The 17,205-nt window shown below is 37.9% G+C and overlaps 1 protein-coding gene across 1 annotated transcript in view; it reads left to right on the top strand.

The window, feature by feature from the left end:
• LOC132609388 (uncharacterized) overlaps positions 1-12,998 on the top strand; it is a 39,639-nt gene extending 26,641 nt beyond the window's left edge. The window contains exons 2-3 of the mRNA XM_060323364.1: positions 5,990-7,047; positions 12,896-12,998. Of these exons, the coding sequence (XP_060179347.1) occupies positions 6,170-7,047; positions 12,896-12,998 (981 nt within the window). The 5' untranslated portion in view covers positions 5,990-6,169. The remainder of the gene's footprint in view (positions 1-5,989; positions 7,048-12,895) is intronic.
• Positions 12,999-17,205: the final 4,207 nt, after the last annotated feature.

Below are 17,205 nucleotides of genomic sequence, written 5' to 3'. Positions count from 1 at the left end.
AATCTTGGTGTCATTATTGCTGCATTTTATTCTTGCTGATTTAACCATAACTTAGTGTTCCGCGTTTATCACTAATACCGTGAATATTATTTTGCGGGTCTATTTTATTCCCATCACATTGTGTTGTGGCTTCATATCTGCTGGTTGCTCTCTTTTATATCCAGGTTTTGAAGTTTCTGTTTCTACAAAAATATTGTGCATATAGACACCGGTGAAATGAGGAATTTCGCTAAGGGTGTTCAAAATTTAATAAATATGTAAAAAAATACTTTCTTTGTCTCAATTTATATGAATGTATTTGACTAGGCATGAAGTTAAAGAATGAAATAATGACTTTTAAAATTTGTGGTCTAAAATAAGTCATAGCTATTTGTGTGATAGAAATCATTTCAGTGAAGGTAAATTGGGGTGTTTAATGTTAAATTGCTACTAAATATAAAACTGACTAACAAGGAAAAAATGTCACATAAATTGAGATGAGGGATTACTAGGTAAGCCGAAGGCCGTAATATTTAACATATGTATGCAGTAAGGGTATGGAAATGACCACCTTCAACTCACCTAGTTACGCCCCTGTATATAGATAACGATCACATTGTCAAAACGCGAATAGAAACAGAGCTCTTTAATCGCAAATATGTTGCTAACATTGGCTTATCTGTCCATAGTATTAGGTCTCTCGCTCACTGAAAGCTATGAAACTATAGTGCGTAGTCTGTGGTAGTTCAAAATTGTAATTGACTCCATTCGAGCTCATAGGTCAGCAGTGTTTACACTACATAGTAGAATTTAAGTTTTTTCTTTCAGAAAATAAGCTAACCCACTGATTTCCCAAGTGTTCTCACTGCTAAAAAAAAAACAGGAATTTTCGATCAAAAATTTCGACCACACGAGGTCGAAAAAGCCTTTATTTCGACCACAGGCGTAGGTCGCTAACACGTAGGTCGAAATTTTTACCGAAATTAAGAAAGAAACTGTTTTCGACCACATGTGGTCGAAAATATTATTTTATAATTAAATTATATTTAATTTTTTCAACTACACGTGATTGAATGATTATTTATCTTTAAATATTATTTAAATATTTCGACCACGTGAGGTCGAAATATGAAAAATTTAAATATAAAAAGAAATTTATTTACAATTCGCCACATGTGGTCGAAATTGTGAAGTCCGCCCAGAATTTCGACTACATGTGGTTGAAATCTAGCGACAATATTGCTAAATTTCGATCACATGTGGTCGAAATTGTATTTTCTGGATATAATTTCGACCTCACGTGGTCGAAATTTAGAAATATCTGGGTTGATTTTCGATCACTGGATTATTTTTTCCAGCATTTGCCTGCTTTTAGCAGCCCACCTGCCAATTTCCAAACAACCAAATTCATCAACTAAAACAACCATCCAATTCATCAATAGTGCAACATAACAACCATAAACAATGTTAAAACACTTGAACACTTAAACATTGTCCATTCAAACACTTATAAACAATCAAATTCAACCTCAAAGTACCTAATATTAAAACTACATTCAAACACTTAAACATCATAAGCTTAAAAGTACTTCTAATTCGAATTAAAACTAAATTCAAACCCTTAAACATAATAAACATATCCATTTAAACATAGCAGAATTAGAATCCAAAAGTAAACGAATCAAAAAGGTCAACGTTGGGTGTTAGAGATATGATCCAAATCCTCCCCACTAGACTCATCGACAAGAGCATGATTTATGTCAGCCTGTGACCTACGTCGTCTACCTTGGGAAGGTCGGGGTTGGTTGGGGGGCTGTGACCTACGAGCATCCCCAGGACACGGGGGAATATGAAACTCCCCTGAATTGAGTAAGCTATTAATTTGGGCTTGCATACCCAACATCCTTGTTGTTGTTAGCTGAGCAACTTGATACTTCATAGCTTCACACTCCTTAGGATCAATTGCCCCATCATTAGCAGCACCTATGCCTTCAAGGGCCGACAGGTATCTACAAAAGGCTCGATTAGGCATCCCATGCCTTATTGGGGGAGCAACCTTCTCAATCCACTGTTGCTGTATTACCTCTTCGGTCATCAGCGTGCTACTTGGCTGAGTGGCTCGAAACTCCCCAAAGTGTTATTCAAATTCGTTCTGAAATTGAAGGATACAATGTTAGTAGTCTAATTTAGTCCAAAAAAGAGATTATTATTGTTAACTAATGACTTACCCAAGTTCGCTTAGCCCTTGGCTCAACCCATCGGTCTGTACCATCGGCGTTCTTCTCCTTCCTCATGTGAGTAATCTTGAAGATCTCATCTTGAGGTGCTGCCTGACCCTTCTGTAGCTCCTGCAAACAAATCAAGATTAACAACTAAAAAAGTAATGTTTTTCAGTTTTGTTATGTATCATGATCGCTCCTCGACTAGCTAGCTAGGCTACTGTCTTGAAGTATTTGAGTAAGGAGGGCCAAGCCAAGTTGTTATTTAATTTAATTTATAGTGATGTTGTACCATATAAAGGTGTACAACTAAATTTTAAAATGTGATCTTATGGGATTTATATTGGATAGGACTTTGCAATTTAGTTTACCACTCTTATTAAGTAGAAATTTGTTTAACACTCATAGATAACATAATTTTAAGTTAAAAGATGTTGAAAGAAATAAATAAAGATTTTGGCTTGACAACTTAAAACCCTTTGGTTTGTTACAAAGAATCAAGCACACTTTGTATCGACGAAAAGCTGATTAATTAGTTATTACGAAGTGTAGCAATCCGAACCTCATGCACTCAATAAAGAAAGATTATGACAATTGACAGTCTCAAAAATAAAGTATATAAAGTGAAAAAAGATACACTCCAATTAACACTACATCAATCTTAATCTCCAGATCAATAATGTTACCCTACGTTCATTTGATATAAAATACTAGCAATTTATGCCACAGTAAAGTAGCAATATAAACCATGCACCACACATAAAGTGTCAACACCGCAACAATCTTTTAACTCACTTATGTACTCATCAAGGTAATTTGTGGTTTGTTTTCTTTTTGTTTTGTTAAACACTTAAAGAAATATTAATTACTATCGACAAGATTTTGCAGATCACCTGTCCTTAATTTAAAGGAAAAAAGAAGCTAAAAGTGAAACTGGCATCACCCAAGCTGTTGAGGGAATTATTTTTAACAATTGGAAAATTGAAAATTTTGAGTGTTCATCCACTTCACATTTTATTTAATTCATGTTAATATTGTGTCCTCATTCTCCATTTAAGATTTGTCGATATTCCATCCTATCCTTCTATTCTATCCACACCATGAGTTCCAACTTTCCCTCAGATTGTAGAATCCCTAATAAAATACTTTCCTTAGTTGTTACGTATCTCACAAGAACATCGTTTCTTTGCTACATAATAACCACCCATGTATTAACAACTTACTCAAACTCAAATGTGGATTTACTATTACTCAAACTAAGAAGTTTCCATGTCAAAACTAAGCAAAAACATGAATAAAAAACTTGATTAAAAAACTTAAACAAAACCTAAACCAAGACTGTAAAAAAACCTGAACCAAAACAGTCAAAAAACTGAACCAAAACTGAAGATTATGACTGCACATAAAATAAACACTACATGAACTGAAAACTGGACAAAACATGCACCAAAACTGAACAAAACTAAACCTAAAAACTAAATCAAAATCTGAACCAAGACTTAAGAATAAGAAATGTCATTTGTCAAAGCTATAGAAGGAGGCATACCAGCTGCTTCATCAAGTCCACTTGGCTCGTGGCCCCACTAGTGTGTAGCGATCCACCCTTCACTAAGGCTCTGGCGGCCTTCCCATTTGCACTTCGTTTCAAAAACGTCGGATCAGTTGCCCAGTAGTGCAGTAAGTCCTTCCACCAGTCATCTTGGATCCAGTCAGGCTGCAGGCAATTATGACGGGCTCTAAGTAACACATCCTTAAGTATTTTCCCCCATTTTTTCTCAAAATTCTGCGCTACTAAATCCTCATGTTCCGGCTTCCAAGAATACTTTGTCTGCAAAGAAATTAAAATGATTGAAATGCATATTAAAGGAATATCCCATAAACAATCAAGATACAGTTATATTTTTTTACTACAAATTATAAATACCCTAAACTCTATAAACATCTGCTTCTTCAGTTTCACTGGCACCTTGCCCCAAGACGGAACGACGCCTCTATAAAGTCCTTTGGTTGTCTTTGAAATCCTTTAAGTTGCTTTGCCTGGAAAGAAGCTATTACAGTTTGCTTTTGCGGGTAAGGCATAAAAGTTACTACGATGTTGTTGGTCCTCTAATTGGATTTTAGTATTTTTTTAGAGTCACCACCTAATTTATTATGGAAAACTAGGAAAATCGGGTTTAAAGATTTTTTCAAAATAATTAAAAATCTTTTGGACCAAAGTTCGAGGTAAGGGTTCTGGTAACCCCCTATTTTACGTACTCTAGTATTAAAGATCCGTAGAGTACGGTTGACCTACGAGCTTCAATGTGTGATTTAACTGTATTTATTTGTTTAAAAAATGTTTAACTTTCCACACAAATGTCATTTTTTGTTCATATCATAATTTAAAAAATTCGGCCAAAAGTCCCCTTTATAAAGGGATTTTTGGGTTTGAAAATCCACGTAAGTGTTCAACTCACTTTATTGCCGGACTAGGACACCCGGGATTCCTCCCGAATAGAGTAGCTACTATTCTAGTCCTACTAAGATGAGTTTAGTTCTTACGGGTTTTTATTAACTTTTATATAACAACATATGGAGCATTCTCCTATATTTATACATATATATAGAGGGAAAAAAAGATCTTATCAAGTCCAAATTTTATTATTTTTTCTTAAAGCCCATAAGGTCAAACTGTGTTCCACGTCCAGATTCCATCATCTCAATTTTGGTCCAAAATATTTCTTCTTATCAGTGCATGCAGTATTGGGCTTCCAGGCCCAAGTATCTTTTTTTTTTTTGGTCCTCAGTTCACAAACCTTTGATCCAAATAATCTCCAAATCCTTTTAAGTCAAAGTAAAAGCAGTCCGTTTTTATCCCAAATAAGATCAAGACTTTAAACTTACCAAAACCCAGATTTTTCTCAAAGTATTCAGAACATCTTTTACAAAATGAAACAATTCCACCATTTCAGACAATATTAGGCTACTTCCTGAGACTAATTTATGTATTTTCCCTATAATTTCTTTCCTCTCTCTGCTTTCTCTCTCCTCTGCTTTCTCTCTCCTCTGATCTCCAACTCTCCAACGGTAACATCTCCTCCCTCCCTCCTCCCACCCCACCCGCCACCCCGTCAGGCGACCAGACCGCACCACTGCCCAGGTAACTCCGGCGACCAGGTAATGCCAGCCACTTTTCCGGCCAGATCTACTTTTTTCTCTCTTTCCTTTTCTTCTTCTCCTCTTCTCCTCTTCTTCTTCTTCTCTTCTCCTTTTCCCCTTTTTTAGCTGCTCCTGGCGCTGCCAGAACACAGCTGCGTCATCGCCGGAGACTTTTTCCGGCACCATTTTCCGGCCAGCCCTCTCTTTCTCTCCTTTTTTTTCTTTTTTCTTTTTCTTTTCTTGTCCCCCTCTTCTCTGCTACTGTTTCAGGTCTCTGTGAGAATAATTCCGGCAGTGAACAGTAACTCCGGCAGTGAACAGTGAACAGTAACTCGAACGTTGAACAATGTTTTCCGACGGCGATCAGGTTCATTTCAACTGGAGTTGGTACCTCCGGTTTCCATATCCATTATTTGTCCATACACTTGCAGTTGCATTTTTTGCTAACTTTAGACTTTTGAATAGTTTATTAGTTCATACTCATTTTCGTGGCTTTGCTTAGTGATGGTAGACTAGGGTCATGTTCTCGTTCGGGGACGGGGGCGAGGGTTAGGAGGGGTAAGTGGGTTAAAGGAGCGTCTAGGTTGAGAGTAGGATCTTGGAACATTGGAACGTTAACCGGGAAGTCCATAGAGCTAGTTAAGATTCTTAAGAAGAGGAAGATTAATATAGCTTGTATCCAAGAGACCAAATGGGTAGGTCCTAAAGCTAAGGAGGTAGACGGGTATAAGCTGTGGTTCTCTGGTAGGTCGAAGTATAGAAATGGGGTGGGCATTTTAGTAGATAGTGAATTAAGGGATCAGGTGGTAGAGGTTAGGAGAGTCACTGTTAGGATGATGTCGATTAAGGTGGTTGTTGAAGGACTCACTTTGAACATTATTAGTGTATATGCGCTGCAAGCGGGCTTAGGCGACGAGGAGAAGAGGCGCTTTTGGGAGGATTTGGACGAATTAGTGGGAGGCATACCGCCTACTGAGAAGCTATTCGTGGGAGGTGATTTCAATGGACACATCGGACCTATTTCGGGAGGTTATGATGATGTGCATGGAGGCTTCGGCTTCGGGGACAGGAATGGAGGAGGAGTCTCACTTTTGGATTTTGCAAGAGCTTTTGGGTTGGTGATAGCCAATTCGAGTTTTCCAAAGAATGAGGAACACTTGGTAACCTTCCACAGTTCGGTGGCTAAGACTCAAATAGACTTTTTACTCCTTAGGAAGGATGATAAAGGTCTGTGCAAGGATTGTAAGGTCATTCCGAGCGAATATCTTACAACCCGACATAAGCTCTTGGTGATGGATTTAGCGATCAAGATGATGAGGAAGAAGAGGGTCGTGGAGGACCGACCTAGGATCAGATGGGGGAGTTTGACCACTATTAGTGCCCTGGAGATGAGAGAGAAATTGAAGGATATGGGGGCCTGGGATAGTAGTGGGGATGCGACCAGTATGTGGGATAAGACGGCTAGTTGCATTAGGGTGGTAGCAAGGGAAGTGTTGGGGGTCTCGACAGGTAGTCATGGTCAGCATCGAGGGGACTGGTGGTGGAATGGAGAAGTTCAAGGGAAGGTGGAAGCAAAGAAGGTGGCGTATGCGAAGTTGATAGAAAGCAAGGATGAGGTGGAGAAGTGGAAGAATACAGAACTTTATAAGATGGCGAGGAAGGAGGCGAAGTTGGCGGTTTCGATGGCAGAAACGACAGCTTTTGAACACATGTATGCTGAACTAGAAGAGAAAGGAGGGGACTAGAAATTGTTCAGGCTAGCCAAGGCGAGGGAGAGAAAGGCACGTGATGTGGATCAAGTAAAATGCATCAAGGACGAGCATGGAAAAGTATTGCTAGAGGAGACTCTCATTAAACGGAGATGGCAGTCATACTTCTCCAAACTCTTGAATGAAGAAGGGGACAGAGACATTGTGTTGGGTGATTTAGAACATACAGGAAGGCGTCGCAATTTTGGCTATTGCAGGAGTATTAAGGTTGACGAGGTTAAGGGTGTTGTTCGTAGGATGCGCAGGGGAAGAGCGGCCGGACCTGACGAGATTTCGGGGGAATTCTGGAAGAGCGCGGGCCCGACAGGTTTGAAGTGGTTGACTAGGTTGTTTAATGTCATCTTTAAGACGGCATTGATGCCCGAAGAATGGAGGGCGAGTGTAATGATCCCTCTATACAAGAATAAGGGAGATATCTAGAGTTGCAACAACTATAGAGGTATCAAGCTGCTAAGCCATACTATGAAAGTGTGGGAAAGGGTGGTGGAGATGAGGGTGAGGAGAGGTGTATCTATTTCAGAAAACCAGTTCGGATTCATGCCGGGACGTTCAACTACAGAAGCCATCCATCTTATGAGAAGGTTGGTGGAGCAGTATAGGGAGAGGAAGAGGGACTTACACATGGTATTCATCGACCTAGAAAAGGCTTATGACAAAGTTTCAAGACAGATCCTATGGAAATGCTTGGAGGCTAAAAGTGTACCTGTGGCGTACATTAGGGTGATCAAGGACATGTATGAGGGAGCCAAAACCAGGGTGAGGACAGTAGGAGGAGACTCAGAGCACTTTCCAGTTGTGATGGGGTTGCATCAAGGATCGACTCTTAGTCCATTTTTATTTGCCTTGGTGATGGATGGATTGACACGGCAAATTCAAGGTGAGGTGCCATGGTGTATGCTTTTCGCAGACGACATAGTCCTGATTGACGAGACTCGTAGAGGAGTTAACGCTAAGCTGGAGTGTTGGAGACATACTCTGGAGTCTAAAGGGTTTAAGCTGAGTAGGACCAAGACAGAGTACTTGGAGTGTAAGTTCATTGAAGCACCTCAGGAGGCTGACTTGGAAGTAAGGCTTGGTACCCAGGCCATCCAGAAGAAAAGTAGTTTCAAGTACCTTGGGTCTATTATGCAAGGCAGCGGGGAGATTGACGATGATGTCACACATCGTATTGGGGCAGGGTGGATGAAATGGAGGCTTGCTTCTGGAGTGCTATGTGACAAGAAGGTGCCACCAAAACTTAAGGGAAAGTTTTACAAAGTGGTGGTTAGACCGACTATGCTATATGGGACGGAGTGTTGGCCAGTTAAGATCTCTCACGTTCAAAAGATGAAAGTTGCCGAGATGAGAATGTTGAGATGGATGTGTGGCCACACCAGGAGTGATAGGATTATGAATGAGGATATTCGGGATAAAGTAGGGGTGGCCTCGGTGGAAGACAAGATGCGAGAAGCGAGATTGAGATGGTTTGGGCATGTGAAGAGGAGAGACATAGATTCCCCAGTGCGGAGGTGTGAGAGGTTGGCCATGGATGGTTTCAGACGAGGTAGGGGTAGGCCGAAGAAGTATTGGGGAGAGGTAATTAAACACGACATGGCACAACTACAACTTACCGAGGACATGACCTTAGATAGGTGGGTTTGGAGGACCCAAATTAGGGTAGAAGACTAGTAGATAGTCTCGTTATCCGTTCTTATTAGTAGTCGCGTTATTGCAATATAATTTCTTGTGCTCCGATTTCTGTTATTATCTGTTATTTCCTGTGCTTTGATTATCTTGTGTTATCTGCTCCGATTTCTGCTATTATATGTTATTTCCTGTGCTTTGATTATCCTGTGTTATCTGTGTCGCTTGCATTATTTCATTTCCATATCGCTTTGAATCTCTTATCCGAATCTCTTAACCTTATCTGACTTTTTTTTTTATGCTTTTATTGAGCCGAGGGTCTTTCGGAAACAGCCGTCCTACCTTGGTAAGAGTAAGGTCTGCGTACACTCTACCCTCCTCAGACCCCACGATGTGGGATTTCACTGGGTTGTTGTTGTTGTATTAGGCTACTTCCTGAATTTTATTTTCTTTGTAAGTAGTCCAGTATCACCAGTGGGCTTAAGGCCCAAAAACAGTCCAATTACTTCAAGATAATAAGTTTCACAACAAGGGGCGGAGGGCCCAAATCCCTTTACCGATTGAATCTATTTTGAAATCATTTTTTGCCCTTATTTAAACATCAGCCAAGTTTTTTAAACTTAACTAAAAATTGGATTAGGCTCCATTTCATGCAAAAAAGATTTAAGTTATTCGAATTTTTATATAAAAAAAAAAAGTGTCTAGGCGACTTTCCTAAAACTCTAATTATTGTCATAAGTTCTAACATTCATAGGGGTTCCAATATTCAAGTGTTGTTTACAACAATACATATAAACAAGAATATATATATATATATATATATATAATGCAAAGTAGGAGCGGAGTAAGGCAAATTTTGACTGATGGGCCTACCCAAGTCCACCAGTGTCATTTTCACTCATGACTGGACCTTCAACATATTAGCTTCCATTTCTCTTCATCAGACTCGAATAAAAAAAGGGTAGTTGGGCCTCTAGCCTAACAGGTTTCATGCAACGATGCGACCCAAACAAGGTTGTTTCATGCAACAAAGAAGAAAAGGGGAATATGGATTAGATAGCATCTAAAAAAGAAACTAAGACTTAATGTAAACTTGATGTAATAAATACCTATAGGTCATATAATTCTAACAAAACACTACATTTGATGAAATAGAAACTCAACTAAACATACACACCCACATGGATTGAAAACAGCAAAGAAACAGGCCCAAAATGTGAACAACTGTAGGCTTATAATTTTAAAGCCCACAAAAATTGTAACAGCACAGAAGCAAACCCAAAATTGAAATAAGCGAAAAAAAAAATAGCAGGCCCATAGAATCATTTTCTCAAGAAAAAAAAAATAGGCAATGCTACACAAATAAATATACACAGCTATTAGCCAATATACAATTGATATACACACCCATGGAGACACTAGAACAACTCCAAAAGGAAAGCTTTCACCCTCTTGTTCCTGATGTCACACAAGATCCAAGGGGTTTCTAGGAACCCCTGGCATGGTAGACACCAGGGAAGGCTCAAGCTTAATCCCTAAGTTCTATTTTTGCCTCTCCATTTATGTGTTAAGCTCATAGTATATAGGAGAAGAGGTGTATACCTAATGGTGACAACAAGCAATCCCTAATAAGCTATCTAAGTATATATCTAACAGATTTGGCTATATCAAGTTGAATAATTTTGTCACACAGCCAAGACAAGGTAAGAAACAATCCATGGTTACACAGACTCAGAACCAGTATACATATTATATACATAGCATCAATACTTGTCCAACTTTCAGGAAGACATTTTCTAAGTAAGCACACACAAAAGAGGTTTAACAGTCATGCAATGACATAAGTACTATACATCACCAATTTATTTTAAAGGAAATAGGAGGGTGGGTATACATCTGTATACAATAACTATGCCACTTCATATACACTGGAGTGTATATGAAGTTGGATACACCTTATATACCAGATGTATACCTCCTAGGTTTGGAGAATTCAAAACCCAGAGGAGGCAAGAAGAGAGAGCAAACGATCAAAACACTTAACCCAAGCTTTTATGTAAAGGCAGGAATGAAGTAAGGATACACAACACATCCAAATAGAGATTGCAATCAAAACAATAAAAGAAGGGAAAGTAATTTCACAACAGGTTTTTGTATCTGTCTGCTTCTAGCTTACTCCTCATGCCAAGTCTAGAATCAAACAAACCATACTAATTGGCATGATAATATGAGAACAAAATAGACATGGTTTTTTACATAGGGAATTGGCTAGCATAGTGGACATGCCTCTTATCAGATTCAATATAATACCACATAAATAAGGAATATGCCACCAACTCATATTTTGTCATTCATTTATTTTAAAGGACAACTAGGAAAATTTCAAACTCTGATCCCTATATGCAAGTTTAGATTACTCTTCATCATACTATGAGATGATGCTATTTTTAAAGAACAAATCCTATAGACTAAAGCAGAACCAAACCAAGTAGGGATATTGATTGAAAATACTCTTTAGGCAAATAGGGACCTCCCAACAGATGCAGAAAAGGACTAATCACACCTAAACATAAGTGATTGATTAATCACTGCAAATTAAACATAGTTGAGGTAAACACCAAGTTTCATGTACACAGTTTCTGAAACTGAGCTTAAGACATTCATGTAACCTGTTGAACTTCATCAATCTAATAGGCATACAACAAGTATCTTAAAGGATATCATGTTGGGTCTAAGCTACTTTCATCTCATACCCCTTTAAAACACATGTGATCTTTAAATTAATCTAAAACATGCTTGTATATTAAACTGTGATTGATAGTGTCACAACCCAGCCGAAGGGCCGCGACGGGCACCTGGTGCTAGCCCACCCGGGCACCTCTTAAAATACCTTTACATTTACATCTAGGTGAGCCACATATTAAATCATACTTTCTATCCATCATTCATACTATTTCCATTGGGCAACAATACATATATACATATCACCATTAATAGCAATGCTCATAGCAATGTACATAAGCCGACGAGGCTAACAAAATGACATCTAAAATATAGGCCGACAAGGCCAAACACATCTAACCATATACACATGTCTACGATCCTCTAAGGAGAGTATGTCATATCATATAGGCAGGACAGGACCCCGCTAAGCCTATAAATATGTACACAAAAGAATCAATACCAAAAGCTATAGCTCCGAATGAAATGGAGCTCCGCTATGTAGTCCCTGAGAAATATAGCTATGGATCAAGCCTGTCTCCCTGGCCACCTGCGGGCATGACGCAGTGTCCATAAACAAAAGGACGTCAGTACGAAGAATGTACTGAGTATGTAAAGCATGATCAATATCATTATGAAAGCATAATAGACAACATAGAAATAGCATAGGATGAGAGATAGTAGTATCATCGTCATAAGCACTTGCTTCTCATAGGGACTTTCCATCTCTAACACGTAATTGTGTACATACATCCATATCCGTATTCGTACTCATGTCCGTACTCATTTACATTTCGTATTCATAGTCGTATTCATATACATGTTCTTATTCGTATTCGTATCATGCTCATATCTATATCATATACATATCCATATCATATACATAGCATTTACATAGCATACCCGACCACGAAGGTTCGGTGTTTCACGTACCCGACCATGGCTAGGCTCGGTTATCATACATACCTGGCCCTACCAAGGCTCAGGGTTACACATACCTGGCCCTACCAAGGCTTCAGGGTTATCCGTACCCAACTGCAGAGGTGCGCTGTAGATCTGGTCCAGAGAGGGGTGCTAATCTGGGCTGATTATACGGTGGAACATACGGCCCGTATGTTTTATACGGCCAGTATGTTTGGCAGTATAATGCCTAGTTTTCCGAAGTTCGTTCTCGTCGACTCGTTTGATCTCCAATCCTTACAGAACTTTCTTAACACTTGTCTATTACCTCATTAACAATCTAAGGGACGTTATAACTCTTCTCCAAAGAATTATTAAATCCTCGTTAACTTATTACTCGTAATTCCCTTTTGATACTTATCGTATGCCTCGCCTTCTCTTGGCAAACTTTCTTCCCCTATCTCGAACGTCTTTGAAATCTTAATTAGGGTCATCAAATGTCATTCCTTACTTATTGAAATACCGTATACCTGTGCTCTTCTTTAGTCTATTCGCTGTGCATCAACGGAAAATTTTCCGAGGTGTAACAGATAGGTTGGCAGAATATTCACCATACACCAATGGGAAACCAGACAACAAACTTAACTAACAAATAAATAGGCATGGACAAACATAGAGGCAAGTAATCATCAATTGTTCTAAGCATGAGTATGTATCAGACCACACATACATTTTAAGAAACACAGAACTAGACTCAAAGGGATCACGATACCTAGACAGGTCCCTAAGCTTAAACATTAGCCAAATACAGGCAAGACTTCAAGGATATGTATCAATTTATGTGCCAATTAGGATGTCAAAACACACAAATTTGCAGATATGCTTAAGATGCATTCAGATTAGGATAGACCAATCTCTCATATAAGTAAGCAAAATAGTTAATCAAATGATCAAACATATATAGGAGTTAACCAGGTCAAAACTCTTAGCAGATTTCTGGGCCAAAGTATGACTTCAAACCAGCATCTCCTCAGTTATCTTAACAAGCAATATTAGAGAAGCAAAGGCTTGCATATTTTGATCAGGGTTTAACTTTAGCAAAATAAAGACATGATTTCAACAGACTTAGACTTTTCATACCATTGCACTCAAAAAACCATTTGTAGGGACATTGTCCCATTTTAACCAAACTAAAAACTACATCTGACACAGTCCAAGATCAAATTTCATACTCAGATAAACAAGGAAGCAGAGACTGGGTTAAAGCAACAAGATTTCAAGCATAACTGTGTCTTGACCATGCCATTGTTACCAATTCAAATCCCTTGACTTTATGTAAAAACAGGTTCAAATTAACAAACTGATGTATCCCATGAACATGCATAGCTGCATAGATTAACTCAATACAAAAAGAGACTAGATAAACATCTAACTTAGTTGATTGACACCTAAGGGTACTCAAATGAACTAACTATCATGTTTGACTAATCTAATCTGACATGGTCATACTTGTAAGGACTAACTTGTAAGCAATTTACACCAAAGAAACAAGTTAGGCAAAATATGTTCAATTAAACAGGCTGAATTTCATGCTTAAAGTAGATAAATCAAGGTATCACAAGTATGTTGTACAAATCAAGCTAAACTGTCATATATACATGATTAACTTTAAACCAAGCACCATGCTTGAGCTAACGCAATATACTTATCCAGAATACATCAATAGATTAGAATGAACTAAGCTAGACTAAACAAATTCGGTTTAAGAAAACTTAATCAACTACTTAGCTAAGTATACTAAAACTAATATAAGCAGGTTGGACAAACTGAGCCTGCTGATATAGGCACAAATTCAATCAAGACATGTTAAGACAGCTGTGATACTTGAGACATGCTTAACAACCAAATCAAGACTAACACCCATAAGTGTACTTAATACAAGTTAAACTAAACACAACATAGCCAACATGTTTTAGAAGACCAAATTAACTGGCACACATTCATATTATCTAACTACTGACTTAAACTAGAAGGACCTACTAAGTTACACTAACATACAAGACTAACTAAATCCAGAACAAATACTAGCATACAAATAGGTCTCCCTTTTAAGCTAACAAAAATACCCTAATAACACATGATAAGCCCAAAGAAATGAAAACAGAAAGGAAAACATAAAGAATAAGGGAGAATTACCTCTTTTTTGGGCAGCCTTATATCGAGATTGAACTTGGGAGATTTTTTGCTCCTCCAAATCCCAAAAACTCAGCCACAAAACATAGAAAACAAGTTTTAAAATTTTACTTGACTCAGAAAAGTTAAAGATCTCAAATATTTTTTGAAACCTTAAGTATTTCGAGTTCTATGAGTACATTCAAATTTTCATATGCTCAAAACTTGTTCTACAACAAAGAAATTGGATCCCTTAAATAGAAAACCCCGAAACCCTCGTTTAGCTGATGTGGGATAACTCCCCATTTTAGGGGTTTCCTCCTCACATCCATGTTGTAGGGTTAGGATTAGATGCAAAACGAATAAAGGGTCAGATTTCACCCTTAACGACTCGATCCGTTCGGTTCTTCATGAACCAATGAGATCCATGGATTCAAATCCACAAACAAGCAAAAATAATTAAGGGATAACAGAGTATTACCGTTTGAGACTCAGGAAAATATAGGAAAAATAGTAAAAAGGACGAGATAACACCCTGTTTGGGTGGAGTTTGGTGAAAATTGGAGGAGACAATAAATGCATTGCCCTAAATCGTCCATACCAGGCCTGTTAAGGCCTTACACCTCTAAATCATTGCCAAAAATGGCGAGATGACGAGAGGAGAGAGAGCGTGGCCCCGCGGCGGCTAGGGTTTCCCTCAAGGGAACCCTTTCTCAACTCTTAAGGATCGTTTGGTTCCAACTGAAAATAGAAGTGGGGCGTTGCCCCTTTAGAAAATGATTTGGGTCGGGTTGGTCCGATTGGGCCGACTCGGTCCATTTTTAAAAAAGGAAGAAAAAGCCCATTTTCGTGTGTGTGTATATATATATATATATATATATATATATATATATATATATATATATATATATATATATATATATATATGTGCATGTATATAGAAAAATGGATAAAATTTACAAATTGGGCAAGATTAAAAGGGTCAATTAAAGCAATTAAATTATAACCAAATTAAAACAAATTAGACAATTAATTAAGACACGGTCAATTTCACAAATTTACAAATATAGCCATAATTAACTATTTAAATCAATTACAATTAATTTGAAAGTTATCAAATAATATGGTTATATAGAAATTAAAGTTGAGGGGTAAAAATGGCCATTTATTCTAATTAATCAATTTTCTTGAATTAAATATTTGGTGATAAATTTCGGATAATTTGAACAATTAAATAAATAGTTATTTTAAACTATTTTCTTGATTGAATTTAGTAAAATGCATCACAATTGTTGTAAAGTAATTTCCAAATGGTTTATTATAGAAATTATTTTACCAGATAATAAGGGTAAAATATTACCTGCATAGTTTATAAATCATTCTGATTTCTAAAAAGAATACACATTTTACTCCATTTAACATTCAAGTACTCTGAGCAATTAAAATAAATTATGGGAGGCCAAAAGTTAAGTGTCAACAAAAGCTGCATCAAAACAATTAGATAATTAGATGCTATAAAATTAGATGTTTTAAAATAACGTAAATAACTTGTGAAAATTAAATAAACTTACGTGTATCCAACTGACTCGATTATGAGACGACCATGCTTATCAACAGTCAAAAGCGGTGGGAGGGTCTCCTTTTCTGGGACGCTCTTCGTCAGAATCGGAGCTACTTTCTTCATGCTCCGACGTCCCGACATGTGGAGTAGATGATGTCGATGGCTGTGACATAGTCGAGCTAGGAGTAGCTGTCGGAGTACCGCGCATAGTCGCTCGATGTAATACATGATAAAACTCAGGGAGGCCATGCGAGATCGTCAAAGGTGTGATAGGGGACTGAGATCGTCGTGCCTGTGGCTCTGTCTGGCCGTGAGGCCAAATAAATAGGGGCACTGCGACATGGCCAGTCGGCTGACTCCATGCCAACCCATCTGCAAATTGTGACATTGGAGGGCCAAATGGTGGGAGGCAAGGCGCAGGATCTCTAGCTTCAATCCGAAGGGGACCTGGCTCTATGCCCTCTGGTGGTATATACAGACCCTTCTTTTTTGATTTTTTTGGGGCTTTCGCAATAGTCTTACCCCTTTTATCACCCGCCATCTACAAAATAAATATATGTAAGTATTGCAATAAAATTATGAAACAAAGATTAAATGTTAATGGTAAATACTTACTCACACCAGGTGTTTACACCAAAGTTTACATCAAACCAATGTAACTTACCGTAGTTAAATAATCTAATGACAGCTCATATATGTCCCACTTATAATCTGGTGTAATATAGCAAAGAATTACAAGCCCCAAAATGGTCTCATCTGGTTACAGGTGAAGAAGAGGAAGATACACTTTCTCTATGTGATTTGCCCATTTACAGTAGTAGGTTTGTTGTCGATGCTCTACAACATACTTGTTCAACAATTTTCTCACTGAATCGTGTTAAGAAAACAAAACTTTTACAAAAGATTTTCCCTTTCCTATTGACAAATTGAAACGGTGAAAGAAACAAAATCCAGGATCTAACTTGTCCACTTTTTCATGTTCATTAAAAGTCCAGATTCTCATTGAATAATAGATTTCTGTTGGACTTGTTACCACTTTTTCATGTTCATTCAAAGTGCATAAATTTACAATTCTCATAGAATTTCTTTGTTAATATATTTATCTAGTCGCTCAGGTCCTTCT

The sequence above is a fragment of the Lycium barbarum genome, chromosome 1 (assembly GCF_019175385.1).
Source record: "Lycium barbarum isolate Lr01 chromosome 1, ASM1917538v2, whole genome shotgun sequence".
NCBI lineage: Eukaryota > Viridiplantae > Streptophyta > Magnoliopsida > Solanales > Solanaceae > Lycium > Lycium barbarum.
The sequence above is the reverse complement of the archived record's forward strand: the minus strand, read 5'-3'. Positions and strand labels throughout refer to the sequence as shown.